Source organism: Caloenas nicobarica, chromosome 3, assembly GCF_036013445.1.
Source record: "Caloenas nicobarica isolate bCalNic1 chromosome 3, bCalNic1.hap1, whole genome shotgun sequence".
Lineage (NCBI taxonomy): Eukaryota > Metazoa > Chordata > Aves > Columbiformes > Columbidae > Caloenas > Caloenas nicobarica.
In genome coordinates this window covers 31,712,931-31,734,042 of record NC_088247.1, presented here as the reverse complement: position 1 = coordinate 31,734,042, position 21,112 = coordinate 31,712,931, and the positions used below count along the sequence as shown (strand labels likewise).

At 38.5% G+C, this 21,112-nt stretch overlaps 1 protein-coding gene across 2 annotated transcripts in view; it reads right to left on the bottom strand.

The window, feature by feature from the left end:
- The window catches only part of SMAP1 (small ArfGAP 1), a 95,581-nt gene that overhangs the window by 6,286 nt on the left and 68,183 nt on the right, over nucleotides 1–21,112 (bottom strand). For both annotated transcript variants that reach the window (XM_065631465.1, XM_065631466.1), the window contains 2 exons: nucleotides 13,550–13,634; nucleotides 2,734–2,861 (listed from right to left, as the gene is read on the bottom strand). In XM_065631465.1, the coding sequence (XP_065487537.1) occupies nucleotides 2,734–2,861; nucleotides 13,550–13,634 (213 nt within the window). The remainder of the gene's footprint in view (nucleotides 1–2,733; nucleotides 2,862–13,549; nucleotides 13,635–21,112) is intronic.

Genomic DNA, 21,112 nt, shown 5'->3' with positions numbered 1-21,112 from the left:
ACAAGCAAACTATCAATTTCCTTCTGTAAGTATTTAAAAAAGCTACTGCCTCTTGCTTATTACTGACAAAAATTTCTGACTTCAAAGCAAAATCAAAGTGTTTTTTTTAATGGGTAGTAGGAAGCCCTCTCCATCTGGGACAATTCTTTGCCACTGTGGCATAACCAGTCTTTGAAAATACCAGAGTCGGACTTAATAATACATTCAGGCAAAAGCCCATCCTAAATAGCAGTATTCATTTGACTGTATGTACACCCAGGATGTCTCATTATTGAATTATTCCATATTGACATGGTCCTCCCACTACACACCTGCCTAAAATAGCCCCTACGCGACAGAAGAGCAGAAGACCTGGAGGACTGATCATCTGTTATGTTTATGTCACGAGATTAAATGTTCATTTAATGTCTCTTCATTCAGTTTGGTTTTGGAAGATTTGAGAGGAGTCGAAGCACTGAACAAGCACTCCCTGAAGTGTTCACCATCTAAATAAATGGAAGGTAATGCAAAATACATGGCAAGAAAACAGCAGGTGGCATTCAAGTAAAAACCAAACAAACCAACCCCAAACCAAACATTGACATGATTTTCACATATCTAACATTCTCACACTATCCAAGACCTCTGTAAAAACAAGCCTGGCATACATATAAATAGTTTGCTTCTAAGAAAGGCTACACATGGTGCTCTCAGTCATTATAATCATTGGGGGGTGGACTAGATGACCTTTAAAGGTCCCTTTCAACCAGACTATTGTGTGGTTCTACACCAAAATGAAACGCCCATCAGGAGGTCAGGGAACACACTGCTGAGTGGTTTCATAATGTCAGTGTAACAGCATTTTTCTGAACTACTGGAAGCCATCTCCAATATGCTTCATGTTTAAACATAAATAATTTTCGTCATTGATAGCTCATGTGATTACCTGTGAAAGGTAATACCTACCCAAAGGAAGTTTTCACTGTGAAATATTGGTCAGAAGTGTCAGGACCATAAATATGGTTGCTGAATCCATCACTTTACACTTCCCATCTGACTACACAAATAGCATGTGGCTGACAAGAAGTTCAGATTAACAAATGAGACTAAAAATAAGTTCTTTCATTTTGGCTTTTAATTCCTAAAAGAGTACAAACCAGCAGATAAATATCACGACAGTCTCAATATTTTAAGTTGGTCTGACAGCTGTAGCAGTCCAGATGGCGTTTGCCCATTGCCTCTGTTCCTGTCAGTGGGCACCGCTGGAAGGAGCCTGGCTCCGTCATCTTGGCGCCCTCCCTTCAGGTGTTTACATACATCGATGAGATCTCCCTGAACAGCCCCAGCTCTGTCAGCTTGTCCTCACAGGAGAGATGCTCCAGTCCCTTCATCATCTTAGTGGCCGTCTGCTGGACTCTCTCTAGTATGTCCCTGTCTCTCTTGTACTGGGGAGCCCAGAACTGGACACGGCACCCCAGGGATTGAGGTGAGGCTGACTGGCCTGTAGTTCCCTTGGTCCTCCTTCTGGTGCTACCTGAAGACAGGAGTGACATCTGCTTCCCTCTAGTCCTCAGGCACCTCTCCCAGTCACCACAATCGTTCAAAGATGGGGAGGTTAGCTGAGTGCTCCTCCAAAGCCTCCCTTCTCAGAAGCCAGTTTGGGTGGATGTCAAGAGGATGGGACCAGGCTCCTTTGAGTGGTTCCCAACAATAGGGTAAGGGGCAACGGGCACAGACTGAAGCACAGGAGGTCCCGTCTGAATATGAGGAGAAACTTCTTCACTTTGAGGGTGCCAGAGCACTGGAACAGGCTGCCCAGAGAGGCTGTGGAGTCTCCTTCTCTGGAGACATTCAAAAGCCCCGGGACACATTCCTGTGCCATCCGCTCTGGGTGAACCTGCTTTAGCGGGTGGGTTGGACTGGATGATCTCCAGAGGTCCCTTCCAACCCTAACTGTTCTGTAAGGAGGTGCATTCTGATGTCTACCAGCCATGTTCAGCACCAACACCTTGTTCTTTGAGGCTGAAAGCTACTTGGAAGGAGCTGCAGCTTTCAGCATTTTCTTTGTGCGTCCCAAAACTGCCTTTCCCAGCTACAACAGGCTTGGCAATAGGGTGTCTTCCAAACTATCATAGCTATAAGACAGGGAGTGGGCCAGGTGCAGGGGTTATGTTTCCCTTCCTCGAGGAAAGACAGATATATGAGTTGCAAGATGAGACAAAAGACAGGTTAGCCTGGGAAGCAATACTAGTTTTTCTTGACATCCATTCCTGATTTTGAGTATGAAGCCTGAGACCCCAAATTTTTAGGAGCTCTAAGAAGCATCTGCTGTAGCATTTCCTAAAGATCAGCATCATATAGTAATAAGAGGTCCTTAAAAAGTATGTCTTAAAGGCCAGTAACCTGAGAATATCAAGTAAAAATATATTCAGCAATACCTATTAAAAAATGAACAAGACAAAAGAATGTAAATTAAAATAAAACATGAATGCTATCACCAGCGTAAGACAGAATCCAGCTTATCTGGATAATATGAGGGAATCAAAAGGGAAGACCACATTATTTCCTAATTCTACATCCAAGCAGCACGGAAGCTTGAAGAGATAAGAAAAATACAACCATTACAGCTAAAGAGTCTCCAGTCACGAGTGTTGAGAAGTATGCACCCCTTCTGTGTGAATCAACAATTCCCTGAAGGAAAATATGCACGTGTATGCACATATTTACGCATGCCTATAACCAAATAAATTTTACCTGAGCAGGAGGTACAGCAGCTGCGGGTAAAGGATTAGAGATCATTGGACCGAAGATATCCAGGTCATCATTCAGCGCTGTGACAGCAGCAGTGCCTCCATTCGTAATGGAAGCTTCAGCTGGACCATCTTAAAAAGACAACAGAGTCACATTTAAAGTGATAATGGTTAATATTTTAACAACATGAGAATACTTAAAGCTGCCCATTCCCTCTTACCCATCAAAGATGTATTCAATTTCTGAGAGAAGACATTTTTCAGACTGTGATATTGTTCAGATTTTGTAAGGACTTCTTTCCCTACAAAGATGGTATACTAGCGTGCTTCAGAAAAAACAAACCACCACCACTAAACAAAACACTTAAAAGATTTCCCTAAGGACAACCACGCCAACTTATCAGTACACATTACTCATTTTTCAAGTGTCTTTTTCAAGAACACCAATATTTTCTGTGAGAATTTATAAACAGATGAGAATTTAAACCAAGACGACCCAAATTTACACTGAGAAGGCCCAAACTTGGTAGCCATGTATCAGACAAAATACACTGATCTTTCTTCTCAAATTAAAATTTGTATTTTAGAATACATAAAGTTATTCTTGATATTCTAATGTACTCAAGGGTACATAATTAAACATCCCCCTTTTTCAAAAGCCCTTTGCACTGACTTTATTCTGTAGCTCCACAGGCGCCCTGGGCTCATCACCCGTAAGAACCCACGGCTCTCGCTTCGTACAGTTCACCTTCTGCAGCCCTGGTGCTCGTAACCATTTAAACACAGGAATATATTTAGTGATCTAGGTGAATGTGAATACGTGCAGGACTAAAAAAAGGCTGAAGAGTTATACTTTTAAGGAGAATTGGAAGAAAATACTTTAAAAGATGTAGGGACAAAAACCATCACAAAATGTGCTTATGGAATCCAGCGACCATTTCTCGCCTGCTTTTAAGCTGACCAAGAACAAGTGGAAAAAACTGGCTAATTAGTTTTATTCCTAAGCTTATCACAAACGGGTTGCATTACATAGAGCTTGACAAATACAAAGCTTGAGTATGGATTCTGATGAACACTAGCATCACTGCATAGTGTTAACGGCAAATTTAAGAAAGCTTTTTTAGGCAAAATAAAAAGTTAAATTTCAATCTATCCAATACTCTCTGCAGAAATCAGACTTTTCTGGCAGAATAAACTAGCCAAATTAAGGCAAGACTCTCTCTCCAACAGCAATATTGCCATGACCACTGGAATGGCATCACGGCAGGATAAATATTCTAAAACCACTGGATTACAGTACACTGAAAAAACTACTACTAAAAACATATAACAATCTCTACTTCCTTTTACTGGCATGTGTTGTATTCATTGATCTCATTACTCAGAAGGAGTTTCTATAAAGCAAATATTAACTTACCTAGCATCCTAATTAAAGGATCTTTAATTTTTTTTGAAGTCACACAAACACTCATAGGCAGCTAACTTCAAACACATACATCAGAAACTTCAGGCATACATTTACAAACTAAAATAGTAATATATTCCAAATTTAAAATACCACAGAACACTTTCAAAAAATATTTACTATATATGTAAGAAAAACAGTCACTTCCTCCTAAGTGAGGAAGTTATCTTACAGTGTCCTATACCCATGACAGTTATCCTCCTCTGTGAAAAGATCCATTTCAAGAGCAGAGGTTAATCAATGGAATATCAGCAATAGCAGCTTAGTGCTAACACAAGCAACACATGCCTTACTACCACAGAGAAACACGGAAGGCTGAAAGCAGATGTGAGGTTTAGACTTATTAAAGTTTCTAGAACTCCAATGAGGACAGGGAAGTGGTCTGATGAGTAAAGAGCACAGTCAATATGCATAATTTAATTAAATCAAATCGTAGGAAGCTTCCACCAATTATTTAAAATAATACTGCTCCATCTCTCACATAATTGCAATATTCTTTCCCATCTGCTAAAGAACAATTGCAGAAGAATCAGTATTTTATTTTTCTAAGACAAGAGATGTAATGGAGTTTACTACTTGGAAAGAATTTCTTCTTTTGCTGTCCTCTACCTTTCTATTTAAGAACAAAAATAACTGGCAGACCATAGCAAGACTGGTCACTCTGCCTGTAGAATATTGTAATTTTTCATTATTTTGTTCTGTCACATGCAAACTCACTGCAGTTCTGGCAGCTGGAGACTTAACTTTCCCAGTAGCCCAGGACGTTGACAAGATAAAACAAGATATCAGAAACTGTAAGAAGCACCAGTCCCTTCACCAGCCTGGAAATCACTTGACTGAGGAGACCACCACAGGAGACCTGACAAGATTTTTGGCCATTAACTCATCCGAGAAGGCACTGCATTCTGAAACAATCCGTTCCGAAGATCACCGCTCATTTCTGTCTGCCTTCAAACTATGATGGAAGGTGTCCCTGCTTTGGCTGCCTTGCATGAAAGTATTTTTTATTTTAAAGATAAAGAGTGTTACCGCTATATTTGTGAAAACTTGACGCAGAAGTAATGAATGTCAAAATCCAACAATGTGGAACAGTCAGCAGTTACCGCCACCCATGTATATGCAGCCTGTCTTACTACAGAGATGCTAGCCTTTGTGCCTGAATACATATAGGCGATGTCGCACAGCTATAGCTGCTATAGAAACCACAACTTTGAACTGACTCTGGTATATGTAAAATCCCCAGCATATTTTTAAAGCACTTACTGCACCTTTTGCATATAGGGAATTATGAAATAACCAAGCAGAAGGGTGCTGGTTTGCAATTCCTTGGGAGCTCTGTGCTTGCTTTTCTTACCACTTCAGATGCACAAATTATTTTACACCCTAATTTAGTAGCAAACATAAACAATACCTTAGTATTTGCTAATTCTCAAATCTACTCCATGTCAGTGGTAAATTGACATCAAATTCTGCATGGCAGCAACAGCAAACAGACACAATAACAAGGACAAAAATACCTTGACAGCAGGGATGTGAGAAGGACAAAGTGAGTGGCATTCACAAGAAACTGAACCTCAGCAAGTATTTATTACCCCAACTTGTGAAAAGTTTGTGATGATAACTGCTGTCTGCAAGAACTAATAAAGATCCAAGAACTCCACAAAGGCAAAACGACCATGGGAATGGCTTGGCAATATTAGATCTTCTATGCTGAGTAAACAGAGAGTAGCTTGAACAATGACCACAGGAGTGAAGTAGCCACCTCAGCCGATTTTATTACTATGTCGTGATTTGACCAGCGGGAGGATTGCCATTCCAACAGTTCTGAAAAGCAAAGTTACAAACTCTTCTGTGGTTATGACAAAGCTATTTACATCTTGGCTGCGAAGGTCTCCTCCTTCCCTTATTTCTGTTCCGATGAATGGAAGTCAGCGGACAGCAAAATGACCACATGTATGACCTGACCCACTGTTCCATCCACACCAGTGCTTTAAGATGTGTGTAAATAAATACACTGGCAAGTTAAGTAACAAGCTTCTTTTGAGGTCATTCTGCAGACAGGCAGTTCCAAAAACATCTCCCCAAAGGTTCACTGTTTCAGATAAATTTAGGAATGAACAGTGCATAATTTTAATGCAAAAGGATTCTCTGGAATTAATAATTTAATGATCTAATTTTCTCAGTGAGGCACATGTATTAAAAAAAAAAAATCTCTCTTGTCATATTCCGAAGTGGTTCAGTTTCCCTGAATGTAAAAAAGTTTAACATATAAGACTGAAAATTTAAACGTAATCATTTACTGAAACAGGCATTTCTCATATTTACAACATTCATGAGGGAACACATTTGCAAGAACATAGTATTTTTCAAGTATTTAATATGCTGCTTATAAATACATACTATGAAAACCAGGTTTTTGCTAGATCGCTTCTGTAAGAGTGTTATTTGGTAACATACATACCTTTCATCTCTTACTGAATTCTACATTAAAAATAAATATCTCCCTGTCTGTATGAGCACAGAAACCAGACATTTTGAGTTACTGTTTACAAGGCAGTCTAAAGTCTGTATGAATAGTATTAACAGGTGGAACCTGTCTTACTGATTCTCAAAAATGTAATGGTTGGAATATTCATATCTATTAAAAAGCAACTCTGAAAACATATTCCCCCCCATGAAACAAAAAGATTCCATGAAAAACTAAACTTTGGAATACAGAAGAAACCTAACAGTGTTTTCACTCCAGTTTATCACTTGTAGAAATATTAGTATCTTTATTTAAATATATATATGCATGCAGGAATACAAAGATTTCTATTTCAGCATAACAGTTCACACTTATATAGAGATTACAGATAATCTCAGTTTCAACGCACCAGGTCATGGATTAGGAAGCAGTTCTTCCCTTCCTTCCTCATTTTAAATTATTTCTGTAGTAGAATAAAGATACTCCAGCAGAGTTCTGAGTTCTAAATTATTCTAAGTATATTACTTTTCATTCAGCTTGTGCTTAAATTTAAAACTGATTAGAAGAGGTGGCGTGTATTTGACAGAAGGAAACATGGCTGTAGTCTTTCCAAGGAACACGCTAAAATCAGATTAAGTTATATAGGCCTGTCTGAATATTTTGAGAAATTTATTCAACCATCACAGAATTACTTTGAAACAGCTAACTTGTCCTTCCATCACTTCTCTGGAGGGCGGATCCATCACTAGGTATGAAGTGTCAGGTGTGGCAGAAGCCGTTGCGGTGAGAGCACAGCCCAGGCAGAGCGTCCGCCCTCGGTCAGAGAAGGTAACGTGGGGAGTCAATAGCTGCTGTTCTTCCTTGTTGCTCCTGCCTGTGGTCCCAAAACTGCTCTTACAATTTATGACAGAATATCTGACTGCTGTCTGCTATACTGTCCAAAGCAGATGCTGCTTCTAAGGTCAGATTAGGAAGTCTTGCTTAAATTTGACAGCAGAAACAAAAGCTATTTAGCAGGATATATTTAGTGAGTGAGGGGTTCCAGTGACATTAACCTTTACAGTGCTTTTCTGTATATATTTTATTAATGCCTGACATTACAATTTCCAATTCAGTGCTGCCTTTTGTTACGAAAGCTTTCGTATATACCATTAATCCTTGGTATATTTATCTGCACCAGCAATGAGAATGGCGATGAGAAGAGCTTCAAAGGGACAGCAAGAAAAGGAAAGAGCAAGGAAGATCTGCTCTTAAACTTTGGGTTATGTTTCTGAAACTCATTTTCTATCTGGTAAACTATTTAAAAGAACTTCTTAGCTGCCATGTATTTTTATATATACAATCACTTATGACAGCCATACCAAGACTTGCAATAGAGGGAGAATATGCATATTATTATTTATTACATCAAATTACTAGAAAGGCAGAACTGAGAGAAATAGTTCAATACTTTAAAAATAACCTGGGGCAAAGATATAAACAAGGTTTGTCTGTCCAAAATGATTGTGGAATTTTTTTACTGCATTAGTAAAATTTTCTTTATTGCTGAAACCTTTGCAGAATTGACAAAGTATTCATAGGAGGGCCATTTTATATAATACTTCTTAAAATAAAATGTGGAAAGCCAGAAAGCTAACAATGCTGTATGCCTCAAGTGGTTGTAAATGTTTTCATTTTGAGTAGATACACTGCTTACCTAAGCATAATCTTAACATAGCAGCAATACTAAAACTGCTAACATGTTTACAAGCTTGAGAAGTGCGCCCATGAGAACCTCATGAGGTTCAACAAGGGCAACTGCAAGGTCCTGCACCTGGGTCAGGGCAGCCCCTGGTATCAGTAAAAGCTGGGGGATGAAGGGATTGAGAGCAGCCCTGCTGAGAAGGACTTGGGGGTACTGGCGGATGAAAGGCTGGACATGAATCGGCAATGTGTGCTTGCAGCCCAGAAGGTCAATTGCATCTTGGGCTGCATCAGAAGGAGCGTGGTGAGCAGGTGGAGGGAGGTGATTCTGCGCCTCTGCTCTGCTCTGGTGAGACCCCACCTGGAGTCCTGCATCCAGCTCTGGAGCCCTCAGCACAGGAAAGACATGGACCTGTTGGAGACGGGCCAGAGGAGGCCACAAAAACGATCAGAGGGCTGGAACAGCTCTCCTATCAGGACAGGCTGAGAGAGTTGGGGTTGTTCAGCCTGGAGAACAGAACGGTCTGGGGAGACCTTATTGAGGCCTTTCAGTAATTAAAAAGGGCCTATAAGAAAGAAGGGGACAGACTTTTTAGTAGGGCCTTTAGTGACAGGACAAGGGGTAATGGTTTTAAACGAAAGGAGGGGAGATTCAGGCTAGACATGAGGAAATTTTTTACAATGAGGGTGGTGAAACACTGAACAAGTTGCCCAGAGTGGTGGTCGATGCCCCATCCCTGGAAATATTCCAGGCCAGGCTGGATGGGGCTCTGAGCAACCTGATCTGGTTGAAGATGTCCCTGCTCATGGCAGGGGGGTTGGACTGGATGACCTTTGAAGGTCCCTTCCAACCAAAACTGTTCTGTGATTCTGAGTCTACAATCTATATGTGCATATATGATATTTATGTACTTATAAATGTATCTTTATTATTTCTTCAAAGCAGCTTTCCAACTTAAAACCAACTGTGCTGCTTTGATACTTACCAAAGAGTACCGGCAAAACTACAGTGTGTTTCAAAACAGTATATTTCATGATGGCAACAACACAGAATTACACGAAAATTTACAAATGGTTTAATGAGTTATGGAGCTGTAATAATTTGAAATTCTATGCCCTGCCCTTCCAAGCGGTAAGAGTTTCATTCATGGGCAGTTCATGGTTGCAGAGATGTAGGGATTTCAAATTGGGTCCATCCTTTTGAAACATCCTGTACATTTCTCAGTTAAGCAACATTCAGCTACAATTCATACCATGATTCGGCTCTCAAAACTTCACAGAATTCCTTCAGAGAATATTTCCCCCACACAAGCAGATACACAGCTTTCAGCGTATCATACTTCACATCCAGTCATGCCAGATGAATGCCCCACACATCACATTCAGTTAATACCAACAACATAGTAAATTTCTCTTCTTCTGGTCGTTCATTGTAACTTATTACGATGGTTATTCAAGAATGTACAATTGTCTGTTTCATGAAGGGCACATCTAAACATGGTAAATGATGCAGAATATGTAAAATGCACTTTCCTTTTTTCTGGGAATTCTGTAAGGTAATATAGTTTAAAAAAATTTTTTTTTTTTCTGTGAGTTTGTATGTTGAAATAATTTCTACATGCCATATCTTAACAAGCAGAATGATCCAAAATTACCTGTGGAATATTCCAAGAAAAGATTCCCACTATCGTACATAGCTATCATACAATTTTTTACAAGTATTTTAAAAAAACTGTATTTACACCAAGCTGGCATAAGTGGAGACATCTACCTTGTAAGGCAAAACTCCAAAAAGGAGCACGGAGTGCCAGGTTAACATCAGATATGAAAATACAGCACAGCTGAAGAAATACGGTTTACACACTGTGACTTTTGAACTAAGAAATGTTTCCTATAACTCTATTAAAAATTAATGTTATAAAATCCCATATTATTGATTTTAGCATCAATTTTAAGTGCCCACATTTTCAATAGGGCACTCTCCCAGAGTGGATAAGATCCAACTAATTGTAGAGATCATTAAAAATCAGCTTCAGTTTTAGCCCACAGAAACAGGCTGTGATTTCTCAGAGCCTGGGAAGAGAATGGAGAAATTTGGGGTTGCACAGCAAGAACATGAACACTATTGCTTGTCTAGTATCTAAGAATATTTGGCTCGTACATGTCCATTTCCTCACCTTTCTGTGTGTGTTGAACTAAAATCTACTCTGAAACAAAAGGCCAAAAGCCACAAATGTTTATGTAGCTGGGTCATTAAGAAGTGAATATACAAACAGTATCTCAGTAATAAACCCCCAAACAAGAACTCAAGGGAACCACATGAATCTATTTAAAAAGGCTCAGAAGAAACACAAACATGATAATACAGTCATTGAGGATATTATGCCTCCTTTGCTATTACAAGATTTAAAGATACAATCTGCCTATGCGTATTATCTTGATAATTTTGCAACTTGTAAAGAAAAATAAAAACCAATTTATTTTTAGAAAATTATCTTGTCTAACTACAATTGCCACTGGGTAACTCCTATCTCACAGGATGTTTACCTTCTCATGAGACCACTATTAAAACCCAGCAGAGAAAAAAAGAGCAATGATCCAAAGGTTAACTCCATACCCAAAGCTAGCCCTGAGGCTTACTCAAGAAAACAGTTTGCAAGAGGCTAGGCTGCTTTGAAAGTCAAAATTATTCTAGCATGAATTGTGATCCATTAAAATTAATTCATATGCTATCACAAGCAATTCTGATCTGCCCTAGTAAAAGTTACTACTGTTCTTCATTTGCAGAAATGAAGACCTAAGAGAATGAATCCTAATTAGAAACACGTCCAGTCAGTAACAAGAGCGAGCTGTGCAATCATATCAATTTTAATAGTGTTTGATATGACATATCAAACATTTTAATCAGCAGTGCACTGCCGTGGCAACAAAGGCAAATGGGATTCTGGGCCGTGTCTGCAAGGGCATCACTGGCTGAGACAGACGTGATCATCTCACTCTGCTCAGCACTTGCCAGGCTGTGCCTGGAGTCCATGCCCAGTTCTGGTGCCCACAATGCAAGAAAGATGTGGACAGACTGAGGAGAGTCCAAAGGAGAGCCACAAAGGTGGACAGAGGGCTGAAGAACCTGCCCTGTGAGGAAAGACTGAAGGAGTTAGGTCTTTTCTCCCTGGAGAAGAGAAGGCTCAGGGGGGATCTCATTCACAGTCTGCCAGTACTTAAAGGGCAGCTATTATACAAAAGGACCAAGGTCCTCTCTTCACAAAGAACCACATGGAGAAGACAAGGGGCAACAGGTACAAGTTGTACCAGTAGAGGTTTCATCTCCATATTTTTTTACAGTGAGATCAATCACTGGAACGACCTCCCCGTGGATGTGGTGGGGCCCCCAACACTGGAGGTTTTCAAGCTGCAATCGGACAGGATGCTGGATGATCTCACCTGGGCTCCCTTGCCCAACAGGCTGGACCAGATGATCTTTCCAGGTCCCTTCCAACCTGGGCTATTCTATGGTTTCATAATATATTGGATTGAAAACTTTCTTCTAACACTATGTAATACTCTTTCTTTAAATACCATCAGAAGTAGTCTACTGCAGGCACTAATTAAAAGACAACTCTCCAAATGAAATATGCAGGTCTACTCTCGTTAGTACATATCTCACCTGCAGCTCAGTGGATTCCAAGTGCTACTACCTCATTGCACTGCCTTTCAATTTGTTATTTAAAAGATCTTTAAACACTCCCTCCTCTAAAAATTATAGTTTTTAACAAACAGATTATAAACTTTGCCCTTTGTATGTCTCACAAAAGCAGCACAGCTGTTGAGCACTAATTATAAGACTCTATTGCATTTAACATCTGAAGTTACCCTAAGTAATCCAAGTCATTGTAGTATCATAAAACAGTGTTACCAAGACTCTTTTCAAATCATGACTAAAAGGACACAGAAGCCTAGCAATCTCAAAATCACATATTGATTAAATTTTAGTTCTTAATTAAGTTGTTGGTTTGGCAAAGGAAAATAAAGGAGAATCAGCTTTCCATCAACTCTAATTAGCCTTTTTTTTTTTTAATAGGTTCATTCTACATCCATAATCTAACTTCCACTGTGTTAATGAGATTTGCTTGCCTATGGTAGCAGATTACTTGAAACAAGATATAGACCACAACACATACATAACTAGTACAAACATAGTATTTTACAGGAAAAATAACATGCATTTTGAATGATAGTGTGAATTCTAAACCAGAGAAGCCATTTATTGTTTTGTTGCAACATTATTCATACCTTAAAACCAAAAATTTTTAAAAACAAAACATTTTTCTACAAAGTCAAGTTTCTAGAAAAATTACATTTAAGACCAAGCAGTCTCCTCCAATATCCTGTAAAAACTATGTAGAAATTTAAGAGTAATGATTGTATTGATATACATTAATATGTACTCTTAATATCCACTCTCAACACTTAGAAAATTTTCCTAACACTGAACAATAAAAGGAAAGAATTATTATTCCAGTTCCATTTTAAGAGTCTATCCAATGAAAAAACACACAGTAACACTAAATAAAAGACAGATTTTATAACGACAGCCTTCAACAAGCAGAGAAAAAAACCCATAAAAACACAACAGTATAGCCAGACAGTACAAATTAAATTATTTGGGTCCAAACCAGTTTATTTACAAGACAAATACACAGTTACCTGCCAGTCAGAAAACAAAAAGGTATAGTAGATAAAAATGAATGATGGTCACAGTCAGTACACAACACTGAAATGCCAATGTATTAAGTTTTAGAACATACTAGTCAGCTGTAGTCAGACAGTTTACTGTTCTTTTAACTATATAGGAATTTTATATGTTACTTTACAGATATACAATTCAGATGACCTCAGCATTTTCATTAAAAAGTACATTTGTTCCATAAACATTGAAATACCACAATCCACAAGCCCTTTGAAGATCACTTTGATAACTTCTCCTTCCCACAGGAGCTCATTACTCTCCTTAGCAAAACACAAGCATTGATATACCCAGATCCCTATGGCATTTTCCTTTATAGTCTCAAATCCATAGACTCAATCTTATGGTTTGCAAATTCATTCAACTATCAGTAAGCACAGAGAAAATAAAAGTATATCTATTAAAATATAAAATGACATATCCGTGTTTGGCTGAAAAACAGTTAATATTTTATTGCTTACCCAGTCCTAAAAGGTCAATAGTGGGTTCTGATGACTTTTTCGGACTGGCTTTAGCTTCTGATTGCTGATCCTCTTTCTTCTGTGGCTTTAAAGGAAAAAAGAAAACAAAACAAAACACAAGTAACCTTTCTGAAAAAGTCACAGTGCTTAAAAAATTCTCATTAAAGATGCTGCTTCAGTATCAGAAGTAGAACCCCTTTTCTATATGTTTATCATAATGAATTCTATTTGTAATGAAATAAGTTGCAGTTCTGGTCATAATGGACATGGCACATGACCGTAAAAATTATCCTTATACTTTCACTTGTATGTAATAAATTTTTAAATAAATCTAAGTTCCGGGACAGGTTAAAAATAAACTGAAATCTTAAACTAAACCACTGCACAGCATGCACTAGGCAAAAGTTGTCCATAATTTGGTTTATTGACTAATTTCAGCACCCAAACTATACAGTTTTGTAGCATTAAAGGGAAAGATCTTCCAAGTTTTTAAAAGCTTAAATTTAAAAATTAGAAGCAGACTAATTACATTATTTAGCCTTCCTGAAAAGAGCATCTACAGAACATGCAGACTTTATAGATGCTAAGTACCAATGGAAACAATCTCTGTTCATGATCACTGTTCCTGTGCTCCACCCCGCTCTGGGTGAAGAACCTTTTCCTAATGTCCAACCTCGGAGATGCAATGAACTGAACTCCATTTCCGCAGCTACAGGGAACAGATATCTTCCCACTCAGACTGGTCCTCGCCAGCTCTCCCAGAAATACTTGCTTCCTCTTGCCAAAAAACCTTATATTGACTTTACATACCTCGTTCAAGACCAAAATTGTTTGGGAAACTCCCTGCTGGAAAAATATTCCATGGATCCCTGATTCTATATTGTACTACAACTTTCATCTTTAAGTATGTGATCTGAAGAAAAGCACACTGATTCCAAATGCTACTTAATATTGCAGAAAAAAAATGCCTTATATTTGGTATGAGAAGAAAGTATAGTTTTTGCAAGTAAATTTTTGCATATCGAGAATTTCTTACAAGTGACCATTCAAAATAGTTTTATACAACTGACCATACCTCAGTAAATACACCATAAAACTTAAACTATTATTACAAACACCAATCAGAATTAACAGTGAGTATTTCAGAACAGAATTTATCATACAAATTTGCACATTTGGTTCTCTCCAACTCGGTAAGGAACACCACGGGTCACAGAAGCTGTAAGCAGAAGCATTTCTGACACGTTGCTCGATTTCATGAAACTATTTTTTTTTTTTGCTTAAACAGCTTAACAATTCTGAATATAGAGCAACTTATTTAAACTGAAAGGCAAAACTGTTAGAATGATATTAAATGTGCAAGTTTTCATTACTCCAGATTAGATTTATGATAAGTACCTGAAAGCACAAGTTTGAAATAAATTAAGCTTGACAGGGTTGGTTTAGAATGCAAACTTTTCACAGAAACCAAAACACTTTTGTGTACATCAGTAAGAACTAAACGGCTAGAGTTCAAGTAGCACTCTCTTTTATTTAGTACTTATTACTGTAGCAAATTAATCTCATTACCTAAAATAAAAATTTGAAAATATAGTAGGAATAATCTACTTCGGTCCTCTGCTTTGTCAAATGAACATTTTCAATAATTATTAAATGCAGAGTTCTGTTTCATCATTCTCTAAACAGGGAAGGCAATGAAGACATGAAGTATAAAAATATTAATTTCTATTAAAATTAGATACTTTAAGGTACCCTTTTCCAATATCATTACTATATTTCTTGACCAGCAGTTTCTTTCCCATTTTGCTCCCTTGCCAGTACTTCAGAGCTAGTTACTTTAAAAAAGACTGCAAAATTCTTTTCAGGCTTGTTAGTACAGTAAGTATTTCTAGATGTTAATACTGCATTCATTTCCCTGATGGAGATCTTCTCCTTAAAGCACTATTCAGCTCCTTTACAGCTACGCAGTTTTTACCAACGCACTAACCTTCAGTCTGAAAAATGAAAAAAAGCTATTAGTAACCTAACAATTTACTAGTACTTGGTCTCTGTAATAGCAGTCAACATTCAGCAGCTATATGGAACAAAACCAATCTTCCCCTTGCCCTTAATTTTACCTGCAACGCTATGTTGTTCCCCCCATTCTCTCGCCATAACAAACACCAGCTGCTGGAATTTCCTACCCTCCTGGCTGAGATTTCAAACAATTTAAAAATTCGGTATGCCTTTATTTCTGGTTAAGATATCGCATGCCACATACGAAGGCTTTTGTGCAAATTCAGAAGGCACTTGGTTTGGTGCTTAAGGTCTGACATAATTCAGAGACGGACAGGGACTTCTCGAAAGTCACCTATACTTAGGCATAAATTAAGTAAGGCTGGCACTAATGAGACGAGTTAGAAAAAGAAACTTGCGTGCACGCGACTATTCCTAATTAAAAAGTACCTAAATAAGCCCCCTTTACCATGCTGTTTCTTACAACAGTCTTGTTCTCTCTTTGGGCCCACGAATCTTGGGCTACTTGGCTGCACTGTGGTCCACTTGAAGAAGGTGCAATGAAAAGCAATGCCCTCCTAATGCGCTCTGCAGCACAGAACATGCCAGATTTCTGGGGCTGCAGCAGAGGTGCTCCAGAGCTCCCTTCCAGCTTATATAATTCTGGCACAAACAAGGTGTTGAAACTTTCAGAAAAGAACAAAAAGGGAAGCCATACTGCAGCCACTTGAAATTTTATTTCTTTTTAGTAGTTTTGCTCCAACAGGAATCATACATGACTAAGCTTTATATAGAATGGTCTTTTGAGATGTTAAAGCTAAATATTGCACACAGTGAGCACAGAAGTGTGCAACAGGCAAAAAACTGCATAACGAGGCAGTGACATTTCTTAAACTTAATATTTAATTTAGTGCTTCACTTTATCTAAAAATTACTGCATTTTGTGGCAGAGCAATATAGCACGACAAATGCTTGGGAATCCTGCTGCAAAAAGATTCATCTCAGTTTCTATTACTAGTCTGCTTGACTCCTGCAGCAATTATTTTTCACTATTGACACCAGTACTAGATAAACTATTCTTTGTCAAGCCCTCTGGAAAAAGGCTGCATAAAAATAGGGGACTAAACAATATCAACTAAAAATAGCATTAAAAACCTGCTATTGAAAAGCCAAGTAGAAGGGAACAGGTACACAAATTTGTGCACTGTTTTTCAAGTGGAGCCTTTGAGGTTATTTGGGCTACTATTTTTTACAACATTCAAGGTTAGCTTAGCAATATACATAGTTTTACTAAGTGAAGTATGTGATCATAGCAATTCCTAGATACATTTACTTCGGGTTGTATATTAACAGATTCTCATTCAAAATTATTTTTATGGTACTAGTACCTTCTTCTGAAACACTGTGTTTGCAAACAGCACAGCATCAACACATCTTTGATACATACAGACCTTAACTTTCCATTTTTCACAGTTGTCACCAATGGCCACTACACTATACTTCAAGGTTGTTCTCACCTTGGAGTATCTATTGAAACCAAGCAATGTCCTCTGCCTTAAATTATTCAGAGATTACTGAAAATAGTTTATTTGCAAATATCATTGAATTAAAAGCCAGAATAAGCTTCAGGTCAAGGGCGGTGATCCTTCCCATCTACTCAGCACTAGTGAGGCCACACCTGCAGTGCTGTAATCCAGTTCTGGGCTCCCCAGTAGAAGAGAGACCCGAACATACTGGAGAGAGTCCAACAGAGGGCCACTAAGATGATTCATGTACTGGAGCATCTCTGATACGGGCTGAGAGATCTGACACTGTTCTGCCTGGAGACAAAAAGGCTCAGCGAGGTCACATCAATGTATACAGATACATGAAGCAGAAGCTGGAGCCAAGCTCTTTCCAGTGGTGCCCAGTGACAGGATGGGGGGCAACGGGCACAAACTGGAATACAGGAAGCTCTCTCTGGACACCAGGAAACACTTTCACGATGAAGGTGACTGAGCACTGGCACGAGTTGCCCACAGAGGCTGTGGAGTCTCCATCCTTGGACATATTCAAAAGCGGTCCGGACAGGAGCCCGGGCAACCTGCTCTAAGTGACACTGCTTAAGCAGGGAGTTGGACACCATGACATCCAGAATTCCCTTCCAACTCCAACCATCCTGCGATCCTGCGATTCTCTCAAGTGACAGAGCACACAGGAATTGTCAGCTATTTTATTCACTCCTGGCAGCTGTTTTTGCCGAGGCTGAAGGCCTTTCATGCTTTCAGGTACCCTAACTAATAATCTCTTAATTTTCCCAGTGGAAGGGGCTAAAAGCAATCTTCTGTGGAATACTGTGGTTTCTCAGGGGCTCATCCATCTTTGCTGGTGTGATGCCTAGCACATAGAAACACTGTTTCAGGATTAGTCTTGGAGCAACCAGCCCTTTCCTTTACGAGGTAATCATTCCTCCTGACTGGATTTTGTCTCATCTGTATCCACCACAGCCTCTTCCTGAAGCTCTGAGAGATCATTTTACCAGCAGCTCTTCAGATTGCTTCAGCAATTAAGTGCAAGTATCTTCTGCAGGAATATAATGCAATATTCATACTCCATACTTAATAGAGTTAAACTGGGAAAAATAATCAAGTTCTGCTGCAGGAGAGATAACAGTTGCTATGAGGATCCCCTGAGAGGCATGCCATGCTGATAGTATGGGAAGGTGAGTGCATAACAGGAATCAAGAAAGAAGGGACTAAGGTCAAGGCTAGCTTTTTCTTCTGTTGTCTGATTGGAATTTCTATTTTTATTCTTCTGAAAAGACTGTGTGATACATAGGAGACTAAGACAAATGCTACTCCTTCATAAAATATCTGAATTTTGACTTAATATTTAGAAGGTAGACTAATCGTTAAAATATTAATTACATGGATAACATTTTCCTAGGACCTGTATTTACTACATTTTATTAAAAGTATATAAAAGTATGTGGCTGTGCACTAAAAATTGATAAAGTTGCTATCATGGAAACAATTCCCTTTAAGTTTCTGCTCTGATTCAGTTATCTTTTTAGTATCCAGTGATGACTGACTCCCAAATCAAGCTATACCTAAATCCTGCCTGCTGTACATCTACAATACAATAAAAACATATTATGACAACATGGCACTAAAACCTTATCCATAAGTAGCCCTCAGGTAACAAGATAAATCAACTTTCAGTATCTACAGAGCAGATATTTAAAAAATAGTTAGGAACTTCCCATAACATCACATCTAGCAAAACAAACAGCTGAGAAATTATGTCTACAGATTATTAGAACCAACTCTCTCCTATTTAAATAAAATGGTAATACAGAAATGAATATTTGGATCTTCACTTAATTTCCACACACTTTCTCTGGCAGTCAATTGGCTTGAAATTTGTGGACAGAACTATGTATGCTGATAATTTGCATACATCTCCACAGTGCAACTTTGTCAACTTTAATGTTTTGTGCTAAGAAACCATCACGAACAGAATTCAAAAGCAGAGAACTGTGGAGAAGATCAGGCCATCTGTAATTTATTACAATTTTAAAGCAAGCAAGTGCATAAGCCTGCTTTAATAATTTTATGTAATGTAATTTTCTTAGGTTGGCACTGAATTGATGCCTTCATCAATGGAAGCTGCACCAGTCGTCTGCTTGTAATTCATAGAGGTACTGACTATGATTTAATCAATCTTATTCATTTTCCTATCATTAGGAAATGGTAGGATCAATCACTTATCAACCTTGTTCATTTTCCTGCCATTTAATCTCAAAGATTTTGAACTTCATAAGGTTCTTGTGGAAAAATTTAAAAAAATAGTACCCAAGTTTTGAGTTTTATTTGCTCAAATTCTGATTACATCCTTACAAGATCAAAAGAACATAATTGTAGAAAACTTCCAATTTTACCTAAAATTAGAGTTTTCTGTTCCATCATAAAGGAGTAACTTGTAATTCAACAACCTACATTTAATGTTGCACTGCTGTTTCTTCTGTTATTCTTTGGTTTTACTCATTTTGTTTAGCAATAAAAGTTATCTGAGGTTTAATTTAAAAAATAGGGTAAGAACACTAGTTTAGGCCAGAAAAAAAGTGTCTCCACTAGGTCTCGATTTAAAAAACAAAGCTCAGCTTTATACAAACCAAGATTAGTTTTTATTGAGCTCTCACAATGTATTGCTCTCAATATACCACTAATAACACCATTCTCGTTCAATCTAATTTATGTGAAACACTTTTCTTGAGTTAGTTGAAACCAAATTACTCTACTCACACATCAAGTTCTAGGGTTGATTTTACAGATTTGTTTCTCTCATGTTACTCTAAAGAAAATTTTCTAGTAAATAAGGACATTTCTGTGATAAGGACAAGAGAACTGAAATCTACCTTATACCACATACTTTGCAAACTAATTACCTGTATGGGTCTGCCTGGGATGGAGTCAACTTTCTTCATAGCAGCCAGTATGGTGCTACATTTTCTATTTGTGGCTAAAACCACGTGGGTAACACACCAGTGTTTTGGCTGTTGCTGAGCAGTGCTGGCACAACCTCAAGGCTTTTTCTTTTTTCCCTGCTCTCCTCCCAGAACGAGGAGGCTGGGGTGAGTAACAAGTTGGGAGGGGAACCAGCTGGGACAGCTGGCCTGAACAGACTGACGAGATATTCCATACTGTATGATGTTGTGCCTTTGAACTTATCCCATCAACACATGCAATACTGACATAATACTTTTGATAACCCTATCATTTCAGTTTTGCTACCCTATGCAATCATATTTCTATCAGCCTTTGTTTTGCTAGTTAAAACAAGCCAACCTCTAAGCACCTCTTGTTTAATAGATTCAAGGAGTATACACGCACACACACGCATATGCACATACAGTGACCTATACTTCATCATTGTTGGTCCATTTTCTTCATACCGCCTTCTCTTCCCTTTCTCTAGCATTCTATAGACTTTGCCAAGCAGATACAAGGAGCACGTTAGTCAAGCGAATCAACCTATTTATGGAACTCGCCCTACAAATCACAGTGATTCCCAAGTTCTGTTTTCCCATTGAAGACTTAGCGTACACAAGCCTCGAAGCCCTGAATCTGAGCATTGAAGTCTTGCAGTAGACTCATCCAAAGGTAAATTCCCACTCCCTGGAACAGGCAGCTCTGTTTTCTCCCAGAGACTTAGTCAGCAAGTCTGCAGGAGATGGGAGTGTGAAGAACATGGAAGTAAGACCTGAAGCACCAGTTGCAGACTGCAGGAAGCCCAGTGTCTCATCAGATTTTGTTCAGCCAGCTATTTTTGGAGATAATTATTACGTGAGTCATTCACTCTGCCTCAGACAAAAGAAAAATAATGAAAGCATTGCCAAGTCAATCTTCCTCCTTCCTCTGTACAAAGATTACAGTACAGCATGTATGACATTGTCTACAGGGGATATAGTTATCTCATAGGCAAAACATAAAGGAGGGTCAGTACCACTATGGCCAACAGGCACACATCTATTAAATTCACATATATAAGAAGATTCTGTGAGGTCTGTTGCTGACGTTACCGATGCTC